The 22,784-nt window shown below is 47.8% G+C and overlaps 1 protein-coding gene across 2 annotated transcripts in view; it reads left to right on the forward strand.

Moving 5' to 3' along the window:
* PCDH19 (protocadherin 19) overlaps positions 1-22,784 on the forward strand; it is a 69,723-nt gene that overhangs the window by 36,152 nt on the left and 10,787 nt on the right. Inside the window, exon 4 of one of the 2 annotated variants that reach the window (XM_062584406.1) lies at positions 1,619-1,791. In XM_062584406.1, the coding sequence (XP_062440390.1) occupies positions 1,619-1,791 (173 nt within the window). The remainder of the gene's footprint in view (positions 1-1,618; positions 1,792-22,784) is intronic. The other variant, XM_062584407.1, reaches the window with a different exon arrangement.

Consider the following 22,784-nt stretch of genomic DNA (forward strand, 5'->3'; position numbering starts at 1 on the left):
GCAGCAGGCGCTGGAGGGTCCGGATGAGTCTGTCCTGTGCGAGCGTTGACGCTCTCCCAGTCCTCCCCCCACAGGAGGTCTGCCTATGCTTTCTGGTTTTCTCCTTCCGGTCCCAGCAGTAACTAGCTCCTCTCTTATCGTTGTGGTGATAGTGGTTGTCCTCAACGCCCACTGCACGTGTGAGGAGGACATTTCAGGATGTTTCTGTGTCTCATTTTAGTCTAGTGTCTTTGGGCTTCACCTCTGATAGCAGCTCACAGGACCACCAAGGGTGCCTGGGCCTGGGGAATGGCCAATGGAGCAGGAATGCAGCCTTCTTTGGGCCAAAAGCGACCATCTTCTCCCTTGGCTGCTGGCAGGAGCTGGGTGACTCCGGGAGACGGATGCCCGTTTTCTGCATGGGTAGGCTCAGGCTTTGTAAAGCATCTGGACAGCAAGAGTTATCCCTCTTGGTTCCGCTCTCGTTTTGACTGCCTCTCTCTGCCTGCTGGGGCACGTTTCTGGGTTACGTGCTAGAGCTGTTTTCCTCCAGGTACCTGTGGCTGTCGGGCACCCGTGGATGTCCGCAGAGATCCAGGTAGCAGAAGCAGACTCTCCTGCTTCCCATTTGTCTGGACGTGCTGGTCACTCGTCCGCTGGTGGAGCTCATGGCTTGCCTGACCCAGGATGAAGTTTCCCCGTTGCTTGGAGAACAGCGAGCTGGCGGGAGCGTGCTGCCGCCGGGTTTCCCTTCCCGCGCCAGAGCCCGCGGACCGGACCAGCCGCGGCGCCCCTCGTCCCGTGCAGTCCTTAGCAGGGGCCGGGAGCTGCCGTCGCAGAGGACGTCCAGGGAACTTGAGTGCGTATCAGATCTCCGTAAAGTACGTGAACTTGGACCCAGGATCAGTGGGTTATTTTTAAAATACGAGTGATGCCGTCACCATGAAAAGAAACTCCTTTCTCTGGGAGGCGTTTTTATTTTCACACTGGAAGCTGTTAGAGTTTGGTCTATAACTAGATACATTGGGGTTTATATACTTTTCAAAGTTTCAGGCTGAGTGCTAAAACTTGAGGGCACCTGGTTAGACAAACAGCTGTATTTCCCCCCCCCCCCCCCGCCCCGTGCGAGCTGGAAGTCGTGTTCTGGGGGCGACGGCGGGCAGGCGCCGTGCCCACCTCGCCCTGGAGCGGCGCGGCAAACCTGGGCTCGCCGCGCGGGGCGGCGCGAGCCCCCGGCCGCTGCTCCCGCCCGCGCCGCCCCGGGCTCTGCCCCGGCGGGCGCCGCGGCTGGCGGGCTGCGGTCGTCTCCTCCCGCGGCTCTGCCTCCGTGGCCGGCTCGTGCCTCTAGTGCGCTGCAGCTTTGCGCTGCTGCCGGTGTTCGTCCCGCCGGCGCGCCGCGCCGCGAGCAGCGCCGGCCTGCCGGGAGCACCTGAGCGGCTCCTTGCTCCCGCCGGCTGCAGCGCGTTGAGGCCGTTCGGTGCCGGGTTCGACCCTCTGCGGCGCGGGGCTCCCGGGTTAAGAGAGCCTCCGTCCGCGCAGCGCGGCCGGCGCAGGGCTTGCTGCAGCTGCCCGGGCGAAGGGAAACATCGTCCGAGCCGTGCCGACGTGACCGTAAATCCCTGCTCTGTCTTTAACCCAGCAGCTCCACGTTCAAGGACTTGGAGGGGAACAGCCTGAAGGACAGCGGCCACGAGGAGAGCGACCAGACTGACAGCGAGCACGACGTGCAGCGGGGCCTCTACTGCGACACGGCCGTCAACGACGTGCTCAACACCAGCGTCCCCTCCATGGGGTCCCAGGCGCCCGAGCCAGGTGAGCCGTGCCGCCGCTGCGGAGAGCGCCTGAGCTAATGAAGTCCTGAGCTAAAACCCAGCTCGTATTAGCTAGGGGAAAAGAGTCAGAGGAGTTCAGCTGAGCCCAAGCCGTCATTTGTACTTGGGCATGAATGTCGCTTTTAATGTCTTACTGATGCAAACATCCTATGCAAACATCCTGTCTTTTTCAATTAAGAAGTATGAATGCGGTTTGGTGCTCCAGCACGGGAAGCCTCAGGGCGCTTGGCTATATCTTGAGATAAGCTGTAGCTGAGGCTCAAATGGAAGCCCCACTGCTAAAAGACTTAAGGATATGAAAACAAAATGCTGTGATTATGAACTGGTCTTCAGCTGTTTAATTCAATTCATGGTAAACATCATTAAAAGCCTTTGTTTTGCTGTCATAAAAGAGTCAAATGGGGGAGAGAGAGAGTTCTTGCCATCTGCGCCACCGAATGGGGTTTTTTCGGAAGAGAAGCTGATCACTGTATTAATTCTCAATAGAGTCTGTTAAATGGCCATAGTTAACCCTGTACGACTCCATACGTAGGGGGACGCAGAGGTCACCTACCCGTTCCCGCTGCCAGCCACACTAATTGGAGAGGGATGGCGTTCCCCCGTGATAATGCATTTCCAGACGACCCTACTGTGGCCGAAGATGAAAAAAATTAAACATTTATGTAACTGTACAGTGGCAGTTTAATTCTCCGAGGACCAGCTCTGTGTCAGAGAATGCAGGCTGATAGCTATCATTTATTATTCCTCTATTACAAAGAAATGCTTTTTCATTTTGATCAGGAGAGGGTTTCCTAAGATGCTTCCTGCAGTAAGGGATGGGTATAGGAGCAAAAATGTTCATAATTGATTTCTGTCCTGTTGAATGGTCTGAATAACATCTGTTAATTTTTTGTCACGTTTCTTTAGCAAAAACCAACCTCAGTGGACTGCAGATAGGGTTTTACAGAGATTACATTTCTGATAAGTCTGCATGCTGTCTCTGTTGTGCATAAGATAGCAATGCAAATAAGTTGAAGAGAATGAATTGGAGACAGAGCTCATCAAAGGAGTTATCCCAGAAATAAATTTGGTCCAATCCATTGTAATGGAAACTCCCTATTGCATGTAAAATACCCAAAGAAAATCAGAGGTAGCTTTAATGAGGACTTCCAAAGATGAGCTGCATGCCTCGCTTCCAAGTCCCGTGATGCTCAGCAGGCTTAGCGCTCCTGTTTCTGGTGTGTTTTTGAAGGAAATCAGTAAAACAGCGAGGCTGCTGTTCACTGGGGCAGGTCACTTGTGCTGTCCCTTTGCGCTGCGTGGGTGGTTCTTTGTGGCTCTGACCTAGGGGCACCCAAGCAGCTGAGCATGTGCGGTGGAAATGCATCCTCTGGAGTTGAGCACCTGCTTAAGGGTGCTCCTGGCTGGGCTGTCTGCAGGCCCAAAACTTTGGCTCTGCATTGCCATCTAGCTGGATTTGGCTGAACACTCACGCGGCCCGGGATTTTTAGATGTGAGATAGGAAACCCTGTTTTTTGGATTCGAAACTAGAGCAGAGGCAAACTTAGCCTTGCAGCCTAAATCGCATCCATTTACATGGGAAAAGCTCGCGTCAAGTATCCCTAATGCTACGTGACAGAAGTTTCCTTATGCAACCTGCTCCTTCCAGGCTTCTCCCCGCGGGTGTCTGGGAAGCTGCTCCCACGGATATTTTCTGCTGAGGTCCCTGCACGCGTGTCTAGACAGCGGACCCAGCGGGACACATCTGGACCGGGAGAGGCGCGGGCAGGGTGTCGGCAGCCGTGAGCCGGCCCTCGCCGTTGCCCGCGTGGCTGGCGAGGCTGCTGCCCGCACGCTGCTGCGTGCAGCTGGCGCGGAGGACGGGTCTGCCGTGCGCGCCCGGCCTGCGGGGCGCCCGGCTCCCGCGCCCGCGGCGGCCGTGGGCGCCGTGCCGCTGCTCCCCAAAATGAGCAGGTGGGCGCGTGCTGCTGCGCACCTGCAAGCAGATCTGGGCTGGAGGCCTAGCCAAAAAGCCAAGTTTTCCCTCAAATTATAAGCGGCCGGTCTCCCTCCTGCAGGTTGCCACTCTGTGCTAGCAATGCCCTTTAATCAGGCAGGGAACAGGGCTCTAATGGCCTATTTAAGCCTTGAAAGAGAAACCAAATAGGAGGTGGTTAGGAATCCTGCCCCCAGGGTAAAGGGACTTGGAGGCGTCTTGGCGCTGGAGACCATCCTGCCCCCTTGGACTTGGGTGGGGATGGCTGCGAAAGCAGGTGCCGCATCAAAAGCTGGTTTTGTGCCGGGAAACGGGTAGGCGCCTGCCCGCACGGTTATCCGTATGTTTGTAGAATAATGACGAGAGGAGTGCAGGCTCGAAAGTTAGCAGTTATTGTCACAGAAGCTGGAAGAAGGTTAAAGAGTATCTTCTAAGCTGATTTGTCGAGCAGGGACGGTAGAAAATAATCAGGAAAATCAAGGTACTCCGACTGCAGTGATAACAATAGTTCCCACATGATTAAAGCTATGGTTTTGGCATTGCAATTTTTACCCAATTTCAGGTCAGAGTTGCAGGGAGGAGAAGGAAACAAAACAATATTCAAGACCGAGTTGCCAGGGATGCTTACACCAGCTAGCTAATAGCCTTCCCTAGTACCCAGCGCGACTCCAGCTCACCGCCTGATGCGAGTTTGGGAAGCTAATGTCCCTGTTCCTTTCTTTAGATCACTATCCCTGTCTAAACTGCCTCTCTCCCAATCCAGGAGAGATGCATCATGAGCATCTCTGGAGTCTGCAGTCGCAGTTATAATGATCTCCTGCCTGCGAGCTCCGCAAGGCGCCCCTGCCGCACGCTCGAGCCACCGGGTCCGCTGAGCTTGGACCTCTAGTTATAATATTACAAGTGATTCATGAATGCCGAATTTTCAGATTTTTGTCCAGATAATTTCAAAGTCTTTTTATCTGCTCTGTGGGTAATCCTGGATCTGCTGAGGCAAGACACCGGTTGGCACAAATCCTTACAGCTCTGTGACATCTTGATATAAAGCGTGTTAATCAGGCGCGGGGTACGGGACAATTCCTCCTCACCGGCTGTGGGGGATTAGCATGGGCCTGTCTAGCTGATTTGCACTTACGGAGATGTTAGATTTCCTGCAGAAAGAGGTAGGCATGAATGCATCCAACCTTCTTTAGCGTTCTTAAAATAAATCTCAAGGCCTGTGGATTTGCAGTCTGGTCTTTCAAGCCAATATGAAACTCTCTTGGATTTCAGTGGGGGGAAAAATGAAGGCGTGGTTATTGAATTATTTTCTTACAAAATGGTTTTATTCAGGCTCAGGTAGTCTCCAGGTGGAACGGTGCTCCAGCATCTTTTCTCGTGAGGACGGGGCAGTTGGGAAGGAGAGGGCTGCTCCTTCCCCAGCTGGCCGAGCCACGGGCAGGTGGTGAGCTGTGGGGTCGCTGGCATTCCCCGCCGGCCGCCTGTGCGTCCCGACGTGGTGGCACGTGCCCAGCCGCGTCCCTTTGCTGCGGTGCTGGCCCTGCCCTGCCTTCTCCTCCACCTCCTCTCAGCTGCCACTTGGAGGGGCACCAGCTGCCGCTCCATCGTGGCAGCGGCCGTTCTCCTTTCTCTGGAAATGACCTACATTTCCTGAAAAACGGCAAATTGTAGTGTGAAGGGTGTCTAGCTTTAGTGGGCAGCAGCAGGTCATCAGAAATACTGCCTGGAGCTGAGCCACTTAGCCTATTTCGGGAGCAGGCCTCCTGCCCAGTCCCTCTTTACCTCGGGATCTTAATTATTGATTATAAATTCATCAGTTGAAAAGATGGCTTTAATTGCGCTAATATGTTCCCAATTTGGAGTTCATTATCACGCGGAATTGTTTTCCTTCCCCTGCTAATTGATACCGAAAGGAAGGAGCAGGAATGCCGGCGCAGGCAGGGCTTCACCTCCCGACACCGCCTTGCCGCCCTTTAATTGTTTGTTTATTTCTGGAGGTGTTAAGCACTGCTAGAAGTTTATACCCACTTCTCTCCTCATATCGCCTCCGCTGAACTTTCAGGCAGATTTGTTAGGGAAAGTGAGATTTTGAAGTGTCTGTTAGAGCTCTCCGACGTTTCAGGTTGGCTGCAAAAACGCTGGGAGCTCCGCTTATGTCTTGGCCCAAATTCGCTGCAATATTTACTGAATTTGCTCAAAGTCCTGATGTAACCTTCAATCAATGTCCAGCGCTGGAGGAGACCGTGGGCTCCAGCAGGGCTCGCCGGGCGGGTGCGAAGCGCCGTGTCGCTACCAGGGCCGGCGGAGCCGCTCTGCGGGGGCCGGCAGGAAACGCCGCCGGCGGCAGGAGACTCGCTGCCGAGTTTGAAGCTCCTGATGCCTGTTCCTCCCAGCAAAGTGGGGAATTCACAGCGTGAAATATTTTTCCAACACTGCGAAGCGTCATGGTGCTTTTCTCCGTAAATGGTAGCACGGACCAGATGTTTCGTAGAGTAATTGAAAATTCCATTTTATCAGAAAGCATTTGCTGTCAAAAAGTTTTATCTTTACTTCAACAAAGAGGTTGATTAGATCCCTCAGGACCTGAATTAGCATCTTTGAGGCTAGATACTCTGTTTTGTGATTCAGATAGTTATTCCTCCCTTGGTTTTGCTCATATTGGGACTTTTTCTTTTTTTTTTTCCTTTTCTTTTCTTTTTCTTTTCTTTTTTTTCTTTTCTTTTTTTTTTTTTTTTTTTGCCATTGCCCTCTTCCAAACATATCATCTGTGCACGTTTGGCTTGTTTTCTTTGTGTGGATGTATATAGACACGTAGATCTCTTTAAATCTTTTCTATTACCTTTCTCACCTTGCCTTGAGCCAGAACCACACTTGTACTCTATAAGTCATAGGAGCTCTTGCCAGTGTAGAAACCAAAAAGTAACTATTTCAAATATATGTTTCTGATGTTATAAGCAACAGATTTCAAACTTATCTCAATTCCCAGTGGTGGCCAGTATTTTTAGCATCAGTTGTAGAAGGAAAATCGTTGGCCCAAAGAAGCAGTGATTCATTGTTTGAGATAAAAATAGAATCAAAAGGAAAGTATGAAAATAATAAACACATGCTAATCATAAAAGGCTAGTGTTAGAAATAACCACCACAGCCATAAAATAGTGAAAAGCTTTAAAATCAAAGTTTGTGGGGTTTTAAGTAATGCTGTGTGTCACTAATGTGTCTCTTCAGAGAATTGCTTCTAAAAGCATCACTTTCATTTTTCTGGTGCCAGATCAGCAGTAAAGGTTGGCGTGAAATGTCATTTGTAAAGACCTGTTCTTGCATACATTTACACATTTGAGTAACTTTGCTCTCATCGGTAGTTGATTTGTGTCTGATTCTCAAAAACTCCAGCAAGATGAAGGGTCTTTGAATAGAAATAGGTTATATTTAAATGCTCATGTTAAGTCTCCTTTATACTATCACATAGTATATAAATAGGCTTGAATGTAAAGGAGGACTGGGCACATTATATTCACTGAAACTGAAACTTTCCATGTTGCTCGCATTCCAAATTATTCAAATACCTCATCATTTACTGGATGAGGTTTTATGCAGAATATTCCAACGGGTTCTCATGCCATGCTCGGCTCCGTCATATCTGGATACGTTTTAGCCATGAATTGAGAACATGACTAATGGCATTAACTGGAGGCAAACACAGTTATTATAAATTTTTGATTTTGAACCTAATTTCCAGCAGTCATTTAATATACTTGCAACTCCTTTTTGTTCTGCAGAAACACTGTACCTCGAGTTGTATGTATATGAAGACCTAAGTGAGAGATTCCAGGGCTTTGGAAGTGGCAAATACAGCTGCATTTCTTTAGAAGTTTATAAAAATTAATAAAGATACCTACTTTCTTATGTTCATATATGCAGCATGGGGAGTAAAGTATAACACTTGCAAGTGAGTGACAGCACATCCCTTAAGATGGATAAAAGATGTAAGCTTTCTTTATAGGGCAATGCCAATTATAATAGCTCTTCTGATTCCTGCATTATTGGATAGATCTTCCACTAAAACAGCCTAAGCAAGCTCAGTGGTGCTCCTACAGTAGCCAGCATGGAGGGAGCAGTCTGCTTTGCAGGATACTTTGAAACTCCAGAGAAGGATTTGTATGAAAAGTGGGTAAGCTGAGCTTTGGGATAAGAAGGGGGCATTGATCGTCTTCGTATTCTGACACTTCTAAGTGATTACCTGTTGAGCATCTAAGTCTGCTCTGGCAAAAGCCTCGCAAAAGCTGGGCAAGGAGCTGGGGCCCCTCCTGATGGGTTGGCGTGCAGGTTACTGATGCCTTCGTACGCAGGCTCTGCATTTACCCCAGCGCCGGCTCTCGCTAGTGTTGCCTGAGCAAGGCTTGGAGGGAGAGGTTGTATCTTCCACCAGGCGGGAGGAAAAGCTGTCTAGGTCGCAGAGTGGCAAGGCTCTCTTGGGGTCTGCCCGCAGAGCTGCCAGGTGGGTGGTGCTCAGATCCGTCTTTGCTAGGTAATCTGAAAACATAGCGTTGGGGGTCTGGCTGCCCCGTCGAGGGAATCGGCCTCCCTTGCCGCTGGCGTTGTCCGCCCTAGAGCGTCTCGGGGACTGGCAAGCGGCTGGCCGACACGGATGGGCCCCTCGCGTTGAGTCTGCTTTGGGGCTGCGAGCTCTGCAGCGGTTGAGTTTGCTTGTGCAGAGCTTCGCTGGGAATTGGTGGGGCAGAGGCGATACTGAGATTACAGCCACAGAAGTGAACGCAAGCCAATCCTTTTTGTAAAACAGCAGAACCAAATAACAAACAGATGCGTAACCTCCTTTGTTTGCACGACAAACGTTACCATATAGCCCCCGTTTCTGGAATGTTTTCCTCAGTTTTCGGGTTCATTAGCAGGCAGATAATGCTTGCAGTGTCTCTGTCCCTGAAGTTACTCGGTGCCAGGGTCACTGCAGTTACAACCTGTATGTCCTCAGATCTGTTCCCTGTAAGTACAGAAAATCCTCACAGATGTGAACATTTTGGCAACACGGAGAGGAAAATTAAAACCTGGATCCATGCCGTGTTGTGTAGGCTTGTCATGGATGAATGATCAACCCCCAAAGTTGGAGGGCTTTTTTGCTAGCCTTTTTTTTTTTTTTTTTTAGTGAGTTTTTGTCAAATGTGGATATTGCCTAGCCACTGTTTTGCTGTGTGAGCAGAGAACAACGTATGGGAGAGACGGAGGAGGTGATGTTTCCAGTCAGAGAGTTCCAGCCTCTCTTTGTGCTTGGTTTTGTTAACAGCTCCTTAACTCAAATCCCAGGCAAATAGTTGGAGGAGGAGATCTCTCTGGTAAAGTTCAGCTGAAGGACGAGGCGGCTGAACCCTCTTCCCTGGCTCTCCCAAGGCATCCTTTTCCAAAAACACCGCACAATACTTTGATTTCCAAATATTTCTAAGATAAATAAACAATTCTGTGAGGCTAGCAGCTTCCTTTTCCCTTATAAACAAGCCCAAAAAAGGCACATGTGCACTTTTTTTTCCTCCTTTTGCTAGCAAACTCTAAGGAAACCATTAACTCTTTCACAGCAATTAAGACTAGTAATGGTCAAGGTAATAGACATCATATTTAACAGTAGGGAAAGAATGACTAAAAACTAACCTTCTGCTAACACAGCAAGTGAGCACTTCCTGATCTCCTACCGCAATCAATCTACTTCGTTAATGACTCTGAAAACAGGCTGAACTGCTGGGGCTGGCACCGGGAAACCTGCATTGCACACTAACCATCTCTTATTAACCTTTTGGTGTTTCCTTCACAACGCTAATTAGAGCCAAATAAAACTAGTGTTTGTGAAACTCTTAAGTTAAAACACAATTTTCATTGGAAATGCAGTAAACTCCAAACTCTGGTTTGCTTGGCCTTTCTTTTTAATTATGACGGAGGATGGCTGTTACTTGTTTAACAGAGGCTTAGATGATTAATGCTGTAATGTTACTGTAATTAAAAGAGCGAAAAAGATGTGATTGGAGCCTGTATAATTTACAGGCATCTTCACATTCTGGTGGTGGAGCAGCTCTAAGTGTTGCATAGAGGAATTACAAAAATTTATTCTAATTAAAATTGCCAGATTGACTAAACAACAGGTGACTTATGTAACTTGAGAGACTTGCTCTTTGGGTGAGAAATCATCTGAAATCAGTGAATTATACAAAGCCGTCTATTATTCTCCTAAACAGGAACGTGTGTGCCTACCATGGCAACCTGCATCAATTTTGCTGCTGCTGTAAAATACAGGGCCCTTTATTAAAGGAATAATCAGAGCAAGCAGTGAGCTGACCCTCGGCATCCGCAGGCTTTCGCCGCGCGACGTGGCGTTAGCGCAGCTAGAGGAGGAGCAGAGCTCTGGTCACGAGCGGCCGCTATCAGATTGGGTAACTTTCTGGTTTATCAGAACACATGCTCAATCAATTCAGGGAGTAATTTGGCTAAAGCGTTGGACGGGCGTCTGCGCACGAGCGAGCCTGCGTACTGCAGGCCGCTCCGAGAGGGAAGCAAGCCGCCGGTGCTGGGCGCAGAGACCCTTGGGGCTCACGGTGGGGTGGGATGTCCCCGCTCCGTTCTCCTGCTCGGCTTTCCCAGGAGCTCCTCGGTCGGCCGCCCGCGCCTCGGCCAGGCGGCAGGAAGCGGCTGCAGCCCCAGCGGCGAGATGCTCTCCGACCAAAGCGCCGTCGGCGCCGGGGCGACTTGCCCCTCGCCTTGGGGCGACTCCGGTGGCTTTGGGGCAACTCCGGTGGCTTTGGGGCGACTCCGGTGGCTTTGGGGCGACTCCAGTGGCTTTTCTTTCCCTGCTGGTGGCAAAATTGGTGCAAACAACCTGCGAGCACGGTAAAGAAAAATTACAGCCTGTGCCTCATTTGGACCACTCTAAATTGCATTTTTATGGTGAAAAGTGATTTAGGGAAGGCTGATGTATCTTCACCTGAGTGGGGAGGAGGGAGCCCACGGTCTTCTGAGAGAAGGTATATGGGGGTGAGTGTCTAAAATGCTCCCGTTCCAGCAGATCTCTGTTGAAGGGAGACGTACTACAGGGGTGGTATGTAGGTTGTTTTACTAAATGATCTATGTAATAATATATAAGTCAAAACTCTGTAATAATTGATACCAAACAGCAAAGAGAATTTGCCTCTTTTATCTGTCTTAAGGGATGTGCTGCCACTCAAAACTGAGTACTATATTTTATTTCTCATACAGCATATATGAATGTAAGAGAGCAGATATTTTTAAATAGGTCACAGAATTATTAAAAAGTTTTGCAGCTTTTCTTTGCCGTAGTCATGCAGGTATGCAGCTGAATGTGCGGGGCTGGGAACCTGGAGACCTAGGGCCTCTCCAGACTCAAACTGATCTTTTTGTGTTGCATTTGTTCAGTAATTTCCGTTTTTGGTATCCCTGCATTTAACTGCTTTTTCTGTTTAGAATGTAAGCTCTCTATAGCATATATATTATAGAACTACGCTCATCACAAGGTATATAATCACGGTGAGTATAATGCAGCCCCATTTTTGCTGAATATCTGTAATAGTAATGATAAATTTTGCCCACTCTCAGCATGAGTTCTGTTAGTGTTTTTATTTTTAGGCACAAATCCTTTTTGTTCCATTTTCCTTACCATATTTTCACTCTTTTCTGAACATGCAGAATGACTTGCTTTGTAACCAGCTTCATTAGCTACTTACATGTTGTGTTTCATTACTGATATCCATGGAAGGCTCCAAGTGACAGCACATAACAGCGGGTGACTGCAGTCACCACTGTGTCACTTCATGTTTGGGCAGTGACAGTTGTACTTGGGGCATGGAAACAGAGTGAGGTTGAGACAAATTGGGCCCTAGGACTGGATGCAGGATATAGAACAAAATGTGAATATATGGAATGACCAGGTTTTGTGAAAGTGGGGCTTTACTCTGAAGACATCCCAGGTTAAAGTGAGTTTCCTGATGGAAAAGGAGAAAATTGACCAAAAAAAGAGATGGAAAAAAAACCCTCTTTGAATTGAAGCAATAGGAAATGAAAATTGCTGAGATGTGGCTAGTGGTGCTGCTAACCTTGTGCTGAAGTAATTACCTCTACGCATGCAATTTGTGCTCAGCTACGAATGATTTCCCACATCATCCTGTGCCCAGGCTGTATTCAATCAGTCCCAGCTGGAGAAAACTGATCTTGGATCATTTTGTGAGATTTTCCCCCAGATGCTACTGTGCATCTTAGCACTTGAGAACCGCAAGCCACAAAGCTCCTCTGCCACACGAGCGAAGGTTTGGAGGTAGTCGTGGGAGATGTCTCTTTGATACTGCTACAGCCTGCTGGAAAGAGTGGTCTAGAGCCAGAGGGCTGGGCTGCAAGGCAGTGGGGAGGAGAGACATGTAATTCCACCACATACTGAGTGCTTTCAGCTGGCAGATGATGGGAGATAAGGTCAAGTCGCTTCTTGCCAGATCAGACTCGTCCTAGGTGGAAGACAGTTTTCTTTGCTGAATGTGTGCTGGCTGGGGTAGTTTTTGCAGTTGGTTTTGCACTTCCCTGTGTGAAAAACAAAAGACAGTGAAGATCTTTTCAGAGAAGCCTGGGGAAGGTAGGTGTCTAAATCACTTGAAAGTGAACATGGGTTGGGCACTTGATTTCCTCTGACTGCTTTGGAAATGTCAGCCTAATTAATGCACAGACTTCTGAAAAGATTTGTGAATCCTACTGCCAAACTGTACCTGTTGACTGCAGTGTAGGAAGGGACTGTACTGCATGTATTAAGGTGTCTACCAACTGACACCTTAAAAATTCAGTCTTCTCCTCTAGTTTTAATGATCTGCTCTGGTTTCACTGCATTTAATTTGAATGGATACAAGGAAGGACTGTAGTTAGTGTGAGTACAGCAAAAGTTGCTTCCTTGTCTGCCTGAGCACTTTCTCCAATTAGCTGTTTCAATAAGTGAACCAGTCCTGATCCAGGTGAGGAACCTCCTGATTTGCACTGAAAGAGAAAAGGCTTTCTCAAGTCAAATAACTTGATTCTGGATCATTGGACACCACTCAGCAAGCAGCTATAAAAGGAGCATCTCTAGTTTGGGAAGAAGAATTTGGCTAGAAATCTGAAGCCGAAGTCTTAAATAGTAATAAATCAGAAAAGGTCAGCGAGCCAGAGGCCTTACTGGAAGCGGTGGGTAAATGACTGGAGCATATAAATAGCTTTGGGGAGCATTTCGTCTGCAATGAGGCATTACATGTATTGGACTTTCATTTATTTCCTGTTTTTCACTATTTGAGTTTGCCTGCTGAGTTATTTGTGTCGCTGACAGTGCTGCTCAGCAGCATGTTTCAACCGAATCAGCCTGTGTCTTCTTGATGCTTCCATCTGCCTAATCCAGTTGGGTTTCTAAAACTAAGTTCCTCAGAAGCCATCCCTAGGAAAGGCAGGACTGCAGTCTGCCTTGTAACACTCTCCAGGTTGATTTTCATGTTGTGCATTTGTTCTGACATGTACTACTTTTGCAGCCACTCTCTGATTAGCGTTGGTCCCTCAGCTGCATTGATTTACAGACCTTTAGTTTGCAATACAGCTTTTCTTGATGACAGTCCATGAAGCACATGATAACTCAGCAGCCTAAATTATTCAGGGGAATTGAATGTATTTGGCTTGTTCCAAACTTTTGTTTCCTTTCAGTGCTGTCAGTAGAACAGGTAACCATGATGCTTGTATCAAACTCATTCAAGTGCCAGAGAAATGCAAACAGCTCAGTATAACCTGTGTTTTACCACATTCATCACTTATTTCCAACTTGAGCTGGTCTTTTTCTGGACGCTGTTTCATGCCTTGTAAAAATGTTTATCTTACATCTGCAGTTGCTTGTGTCTGGTACAGTGCTGGGCTCTGGGAGATCGCTTTGTTACGTGCTAGAAATGCCGTTGTAAAATGGAACAAAGTTCTACATCTCATTCACCTTCTAGCCATGTTTCCTTCTGTGGGAATGTATTCACTCATGCAAATATTTAGACCCAGCAGTCATCATTGTAGGATCTACAAATCTCATATTAATGAAGACGTGTAATTAAAATGAACAATTCCACCTACAATTCCCTAATCAACTGACCTGTGCTTCTGCAGCCCTCCTCCTTTGTTATATGGTAGCTATCTCCACCTATTTGTAGAAAATTCATATGAACTGGACATACTTGTGTGCTGGCCAGATGTACCTTGCAAAGACAGCCAAGCTCTGGCAGTCAGTTGGAAGAGAGAGGCTCTGTCAGTGATGGACCTCACATGAAAAGTCTCCTGTTGCTTTCTGGAGACTGCTCAGTGTCTGGAGCCGGCCACAGAACTTCTGGGTATAGTTCAAGGCGTTGCCTTTCACTATGCAAAGGTTTATTTGGCTCCTGCTTCGCCTGGAGGTTTAGGACTTGACTCAAAGCCCATTAAAAACAGTAGGACTGATACTGTTGGGCTTGAATTTGGGCCCCAAATACTAATATTGCCTCTGTCCTTTCCTTCGTTGTCTCCCTGATGACATTCTCCTGGTTGTTCTGGCTAGCGGTCCTAGATTTGAGATTGGAGTCCGAGAGAGATGTTGTCCTCGCAGGAGATGCTCTAGCTCTAGAATTTGCTCGAGACACTGGTCATTTCAGCCCATGTTTGTGAGTGCATCCAGGGAGAAGGTGTTTGCTGCTAAACAGCTCTCAAATTTAGGCATAACCACTGCTAGAGGGTGGAGGTTTGCCTTGGAAAATTCAAGCTGCAAATGAGATACATGATTTTAGGAATTAGAATAATTACCCTCTGGAGCAGGTTCCCAAGGGATGTGATATATTCTGTATCACTTAGAGTCTTTAAATTACATTTGCATGTTTTCCCTAAAAGCATGACTAGTCACTCAAAGTGAAGGGCTGTACTTGAGAAACACTGTGTGACAAAGCCCTGTATGCTGTGCTTTGCAAGGGATAGAGCACAGAGCCAGAGTGGTCCCACGTGGATTAAATCCTGTAGATGCGCTAAGGAGTGGGTCTTGGCAGGTTGCATGAGAGAACAGCTCATGGAGCAAAACCGTCCCCTTGGCCGGCACCGACCGCTCTGTGGAATCTGCAGAACTGAGCAAATAACCACAGTGGAGATGATTCAGGAGTGAACTCCCCCAGCTGAAGTCTGCCTCGCCTTTCTGAGCACACAGTCTCTTTCTCACTGCAGCAAGTGTTCCTACGGGTTGAGCAATCCTGGCTGTATCAGTGTTTCCAGGACCTTCCCTCCCATCACTCCCTAAATGATGATTTAAAGACCTCATTTCCTGGACTTTCCCTTTTATCTCTCCCAACAGCAAGTAAATGAGCAGCCCTTAAGATTTTAGTTTCTGCTTCTGCACTTGGTGAGCACTTGGTGAGAGTGTTGACAACGACTTTTTTCTTTTCCGTGCTCCTGCCTGCAGGATTTGGGGATATAATTCATTTGGACCTGGTGCTTTGTCAACTTTCAGCAGTTCTAATTGCCTAACGATCAGTGCCGATGCCGTTGTTAAGCCTGTTAAAACATTGTCCTGCTGAACAGACAGACTGTGTCTGTCTCATCATGTTGTACCTGCTGTGTCGACTGGGGCCGGCTTTGACACTCCTTCTCCATCCCCAGCTTTGGCTGCTCCTTCCGACGCCAGGGGAGGAGGGTATGGAGCAGCATGCTGCACTGCATTAGGGAGCTGGTCTTTAAAATAAAAATTATTGAAAAGTAACCCCCAAAAGGGCCAGATGCTTTCCCAGGGTAAAAGCTCCTCACACCTGCATGAACTTCTGTGGAATCAGAGTGTGGATTTGGGGCAGGAGGGGAAGAGGCAGGTGGCGAGGTTCAGCCCTGAGGGCTGATGGAGAAGGTGGCTGAGCTCCCTGGGGGAGGCTTTTCCACCCTAGTGACGTTGTCGCCGTCCCGTCGGGGCCCAGGCTGTCGTGCCCCTGCCTGTCGCTATTCAGAGAACTTAGTGCCTTTCTCACTCTTCCATCTTTCCTGTGCTTTTCTGTCTTCGTTACTGTTCTTAGAGTTTAATTGGCTGTGTTTCTTGGTATCACCTTCTTACTTATGCATCTGAGGTGCCCAACTGGCTGGTGCCATCTCTCGAAGCTCCTGTCATCCATCCATTCCTCTCCCAAAGCTGTTTCTTTCTTAATGGCATGCACTGAACATTAGTGCATTACCATCCCTTTTCCAAGAACAGTCTCCATCCACTCTTCTCTCATCCCCCGGTGCCTCATCCAATTTAATTAATTATACTTAGTATATTACGCATCCTGTCAAAGTTTTTCCTTTCTGAGGTTTAATGGTTTTTTAATTCTAATGCATGCTGCATGTGTAAATGAGGAGAATATGCAGTGGCAAAGAGACAGCATTACATCTGCGCGCTGCAGACAGCGAGGAAACACGAGGGTGGATCCCTACGGAGTCTCGAGCAGAATGACTGCAGGACGGTGCTCGCCTGCCTGGGAGTAGCATTCCCGTTGCTGTGCTTAAAGGGGAAATTGAGGCCGATTTCCGACCCGGAGGAACGCGCACATGCTAAAGGCGCCGCGCTCCTCGGTGTGCGCTGTGCTCCCGCCGCTCCCGGCTGCAGGGTCGCCGCCGCTCGCCGCAGAGGCCGGCGTTTGGCCGACCGCGCCGCAGCGGCGCGGAGCGTGTTCATTTTAAGGGCCGCGGGAGCCCTGCGGTGAACTCGGATGTAGTGAAGTTGACTCTTCTCCTTTCGCTAACTCTGTCTGAAAGTGCCAAGTTGTATCAGCCGTTTCAGCACTGCTTTATTCCTTTGAAGAAATGCTGCACCGAGGATGTGGTGGTGACTAATCAGGTAGCGATGGATAGGGCTTGCACCTATCGCGCTCTATTTCCCGGTGACAGTCAGATAGTTTGGTCAGAAAAGTGCTTTGGTAGGAAAAACTTTATGGGGTCTTGGTATTTCCAGGTAAAACCTGCTCAGAGTAAGAGGGTGTTCCCCCCGCCGGTTAGTGCTGCAAACTGCTTGGGTTTTGAAAATCCAGCTGGGCTCTGTGCGTCTGTCACACCATCACCAGGAATAACGATGCCGTAGTGGAATTTGGCTGACAGCCTTGTGAACCAGGGCCAAGAGTGAACCAAATCCATCTTGACCGTGTAGCAGCATTGCAGAAACATGTCAAAGAGGAGAAAACTTGCAAAATCAAAAATGGTTTGTGGCTGCCCAGAGAGAGAAGCATCTGGCCAGAAGTCCACTGTGCTGCCTGACAGAGCTCTTCACGTGGCAGCACGTGGCAGTGATGAGGAGCCCTGCCCAGCACGGAGAGGTCTCTGTACGGCACGGATGCAAGGGAGGGAGTGTGGCTTGGTGTCTGATCTCAGCCGGGTGGTGCCGCGCGTTCCCGACATCTGAACGGTGCCGTTAGGCAAGTGCTGAGGGAAAGTCCTCGGGGAAACCGTGACCATCTGCATGGTAGGCAGCTACAAACCCCACCATGGAGCCAACTGTTTTCCTTGGAATACTTACACAAATTACAAAAATATGATAATTTGCCATTCCCTTTGTTCAGGCATCTCCCCACGGTTTTTCAGTTTACAGCACAAGACAAATTAGAAGGGTAGTTTAGCCCGTGTGGATGTATGACTGTTCAGACAGGAACTCCACCTGCGTTGTTGGAAGTTGAGCTTGTTCCATAACTTGCAGGTAATGTAATTGCCCTAGACTTATAATAAGGTTTTAGATTCGACTCTTGACCTTAGTAATTTTGTATGCGTATTTATACGCTATGATAACACTCTATTTATGAGGGTAAACTTAAATGCCAGAACAAAGTTTCTGCTGAATTGAATGGGCCAGATTCCCAGGCTTTGCCTTGATCCCTTCTGGAGGCATGAGGTGGCTGTAGGTCCAGTTTACTCAATCAGCTAGCATCACCCAAGTATCATGTTATCTCTCACAGTTGTGGAGCTGGAGCGCACTCGTTTGAGCCCTCTGGTAGATCTGTGACCTGGGCAAAGAGGAACAGGAGTATCCTTGTGTTGTAGTGATTCACAGCGCTGGATCAGACCTTAGGCACCTTTGGATCCTGAATAATTTAGAGCAGCTTTTGCAGAACTGTCCTGTGGCTGTGTTATTCCTTTTCCCTTTTGTTGCCTTTGAGATTTTTCTGATGTGCCTGTGGTTCTAGGCCAGTCTTCTTTCATGGAGTATCCATGTGCTTCAGAGGAAGGGATCCACCAACATAAAGGAAAAAAAAAAAAAAAAAAAAAAAAAAAAAAAACTACATTAGGCAGAAAAATCAAAGACTTAAAGTAAAATACCAGGGAGGAAATGAAACAGAGGCTGAGTGTGGAAGAGTGAGAGGTCAGTGTCATGATGAGAAATAGCTAGGAGTCAACAATTTTGGTGAAGAATTCCTAACTATCACTCCACTCTGGGGAATGCCCCACCGTGCTGGGAAGCTTTCCAGCTCCCTCCACTCTTCAGAGCTGCGTACTTTTGAAAAGTACAAAGAGCTTCCCATAATGTTTTGCCTTGTGGGTACGTATATGATTAATTCCATGCAAGCATTACTGGTGCAATAACAATACTGAAGGTCCTAAAACTGAGAAAAGAAACACATTTGGCTCATACTTCATACACAATCACTTACACTTAAGCTATTGATAGTTGATTGGGATCTGTAGACTGCTGGGCTAGTGCCACTGGGTTTCTAAGCACATTCAATGGCTGGAACAGACAGCAAGGCTGTAGGTTTTGGCAAGCTGTAGGTCTCATTAGTCAGGCTGACTCTATCTGACATGAGAGATTCCCATCCACCAAGATGAAGCTCACTTCCCTAGGCTTTGGCTGATGTCCCAACAATATTTACATGAAGGACAGCAGAGGATCAGTGTTAAGATTAAGGCTGTGAGTTTCCAGTAGACAGACAGTTAAATATTCTATTAAATACTCTTGATTATTTAGATAATAATGAAGTTTATTCATGTCCTTGAGAAATCTGAGGAATGGCGGTTGTTTTATGCTAGGCATGCAAAGATGTGTTTAATCTTGATAATAGGAGTAAATTATGTATCAGCTTCTTTATTTTTCACTCATTCTGTGGAACCACCAGAAATTTCCAAAGAAAATCAGAGGCTCTTTGGGCTGGGTGGATGGGACGGAAGGGGAAGGCCTGGTTTTTGCTTTGCATCCCAGAGAGCTTATAAAGTGAGACACGTGGCTCTTCTAGGTGCTGGCTTTGTGGTGATCTTTCGTCTCCTCTGCAGCTCTTAGATCCACACTGGCAAATTTGGTGTTCTCTTCCCTGAGCCTGGAGGGTCACTGGAACTGGGCCAGTGCTCCCTGATATCAAGTAATGATGCTGGGATGCTCCTGTGTCTCAGTTGGTGGTCAGCAATATATATTCAGGTGGTCACGGGTACTTCCCAGGGTGACCTCCATTCAGCAGAGGGGTCCATGCCTAGCAGTGCCGTTTCAGGCAGTCGGCAGGAACGCGTTCTCCTGCTGTTTCTAGCAGTTTTTTGTGCTGAAGGCTGCCTCTGCATTGATGAGGTCTAAGAACGAGCTGAAGATCAGTAGCAGTAATGACAGAGAGGGAGCCGCTCTGACGTGGAGCAAGCTGGCCAGTCCCAAGGAGAGAACGTTGTTTGCTCTCCAGGATTCGCCACTGCCTTAATGCTTTTTCCTTCAATCTATGCAGAAAACTCTTCAATCAGTCAATTCCATATGGCTTCCTTCCTCACGCAGCGCAAGCATGGATCCTGTGCCCTCAGGAACCTGGCCTTTCTCTGCTAGCCAGAGATAGTTAGCAAGCCCTCAGGGTTGCAAAATCATCCTTCTGCAACTTCGGTGATAACGGGACCATGCCTGCCTCTGCTGCCACAGCTGTGCGTTGCCCGGGGTGGAGGGGCTGCCGTGCCATGTACTTTCCAGAACGTCACGCAAGGGCAACTGCAACCTCTGCCTCCATTTACCCACTCTCAAAATGGTGAAGTCTGGCATATGCTGGCCTCACATGCCCGCAACAGGTATCGTTTGAAGGAATTTGAAGCCCATCTACAATTTTGCAGTGGGCAAGAACAGCTTCTCCTTGGTTAGATCGAGCCACCTCCAGGGCGGAGTGGTTGTAGATGTTTAACGGTACGCAGGGTTCAGTGCCAAGAGACATTGAGAGTGAGCAGTACACTAAGCTTACACTCTGCATGGCGGTTTTTGAAAGCAGCCTGGCATGACCCGGAATTTGGATATTGCTTTGTAGCAAAAATAGCTACTGATCTATGGGGCTTGCACCTGATTTTAAGGATTTTGTTTTATCAACTCATCCAGCACTTCCTTAAACTGAGGACAGGTGCCTCATCTCATCTATTTTCCTGCAAGGAGAGCATTAGGATGGATTGGTTTGTTTCCTTCTGGCTCAGATAAGTGCCAGATTAGGCCAGGATAAAATATTTTCCATGAGCATCCCGACTGGTGTAAATTGGTGTGGCTGCACTGAAGTCAGTGAAGCTGCTTTGATTTACATTGGCCCGGGAGCTGGCCTGCTCTCCATCAGATAGAATCATCTTGGAATTGCTTCTTATCTCCCTCAACTGTAATTTCTATTTTGTTGGATTTTTATCGGAATCATCAAGTAGCTATTTTCTGAACGACACCTAATTTTGCATGGGACATGGTAATAATTTGATTCATTGTTGCTGTTCAAATTTGGATGCGTGGTTCATATTGCATTACCCCAAGACAGAATATTCAAATTCGTCTGTCTCAGATGTGACAATGGGAGAGAAAACTAACCTTTGGATTAATTTACTTTAACAACTAAAGCCCCATTAAATGGAAGGCAGCTGGTGTCAAAGGCATAAATGGAGACAAAGTTTTGCTCCCAATTGTGGGAAATGTGTTTAAACAGTCTAGAAATGTTTCCATCTCTGCAGGGTATAATATACTCAAATGGTTACATTAACATGAAAAAAAAATAAGAAAGAGTGTATTTAGGACAATCCCTCTGTATCCAGTGTTAATGAAATTGAATTCCGGTAATGAAGTCAAAGGGTTGTATTCTTCACTCGGTGAATGCAGTACAGTAACTTCCATTAGCATTAATGGGAGCGGTGCATATGAATTACAGAGCCATAATGGTTAGAGATGGAAAAGGTCTATCAGATCCTGGAGTGTTTTCCTCTCTGAGGACCAAATCCTGCTCTCTCAGATTCTCGTAAGCAGCCTGTTGGCTCAGTTAGTATGTTAATGAGCCCTGTATCTAATACCCCTGTTGATACATAAATAGCAGAGTTTCAGAGGTGAAATCCTTGCCACACAGGGGCCAGTACAAGCTCTATGGACCACTTAAGTCCCCAGAAAAGGATTAATTGGCATTTAAGTGGTGTGTTCTGTCGGCCCTCTGAACAGGAATTAATTTCACCGTGTGAATAAGGCAGGGATGGCCCCAGAGTCCTGGGTTAAGGGGGATGGCCAACGTTAAACTGCAGCCTAGCCCAACCCTCAAGGGCCTGGCTCGGTTATACTGCATGGCATGTCCAAAGGTCAGCTGCTCTTGCTCTGGGTGATGACCCTCAATCCCATACCATTATACTTGTCCAGGAGGCTTCAAAGTGCCTAAGAGCTGGTTATCCTGAAAAAAATCTTTACCATCAGGTCTGTTCTTAGCCACCTAGTACCTAGAGAAAGATACCTTAGATGTGTCAGTGTGTGTCAATCTTCATTCGTTATACTGATACAGCTCGCCAGAAGAAAGGACGTTATTAATGGTCATGTGGAGCAGGAGATGGGGCCAGCCCTCGAGCTGGTGTAAATCAGCCTGGCTCCGCTTCCCAGGGCCATTTGCACCGTCCGGGAGTACGTCCCATTATATCTGGTCTGTTGATCATTATGGAAATGCTTTGCAGGAGCTGTATGCAGACACGGGCCCTTATCAGCAGTTGCGTAATAAATGAGCCCAGTTCGTGTCCCTTGTTTCATTAAAATAATTCCTTACAGGCTTTTGAGCTGTCCAAGCTTTGCTGACCTCTTGTATCAGGATAGGCAATCTGGGATTAAAGATGTAACTTTATTTTTTTAAGCCGGCATAAAAGCCAAACGGTGGGGAGGGACAGAAGAAGAAAGGCCCCTCGTCGCAGTGGAGAGCGTTTGTCCCTGTCCCCGGTTATTAGTATCCTCTGAGCATTGAACGGGGGAAGCCACGTCAGGATTACATTTCTGCATAGACTGGAGGTTCCTTATTAGGAGAGGCGAAGAAGGCCCTGTAAAAGCCCGTAGGTCAAAAATACAATACGCTATTCCCCACCTCTCTCTCCCGGTATTATGCTGTTAGGGAAGATAAGGGAGAGGTGCAGAGTCTTAATTTACAAGCAAAAGATGATCCGTGGCTGGGGACTGTTTGTATTCTGCTTCAGCTTGTTACTTTATCTGGAGCTGGATATAGGGGGTCGCCGCTCGCTGACCGGTGCCAGCGGCCCCCTCCCCCGGGGCTGCGGCGGGGGCCGGCCGGAGGCCCGGTGAGCGCGGACGAGCCCCGCGGCGCCCGCCGCCCTCCCGCCGGCGTCCTGCGTTTGGTGGCCCATGTTTCCGGGGAAAATGAGGGGCGGAAGTTGAAAAGCAGACCCCAAAGTAATTGTAAGAAAAGCGTTAAATAATGCAGTTGTGCACTGTCCGTGAAAGATGGCTAACCACGAGCGAACATCAACAGCAGTGTTTGATCCCTTCATGTTTACTGTTTATTCACATTTATTATTCATAAATTCTATCACAAATGTTGGGCCTGCACCTCAGCGAAATATTTGCATTTTATTTTAAGTATGATTTTTTTTTCCCCTCCTCCCCCTAGTTTTGTGAACAGAGATCTAATGATTTGCCTTTCCATACAGTTCTCTTGCTCGTTCTCCCTGACTCCTCTCTTCTTGTTTCAGGAAAAGATTTCTAACATGGAAAAGTGATATTTGAATAGATTCCCCTAAGGCAATCAATTTACTTTTAA

Source organism: Rhea pennata, chromosome 11 (assembly GCF_028389875.1).
Source record: "Rhea pennata isolate bPtePen1 chromosome 11, bPtePen1.pri, whole genome shotgun sequence".
Lineage (NCBI taxonomy): Eukaryota > Metazoa > Chordata > Aves > Rheiformes > Rheidae > Rhea > Rhea pennata.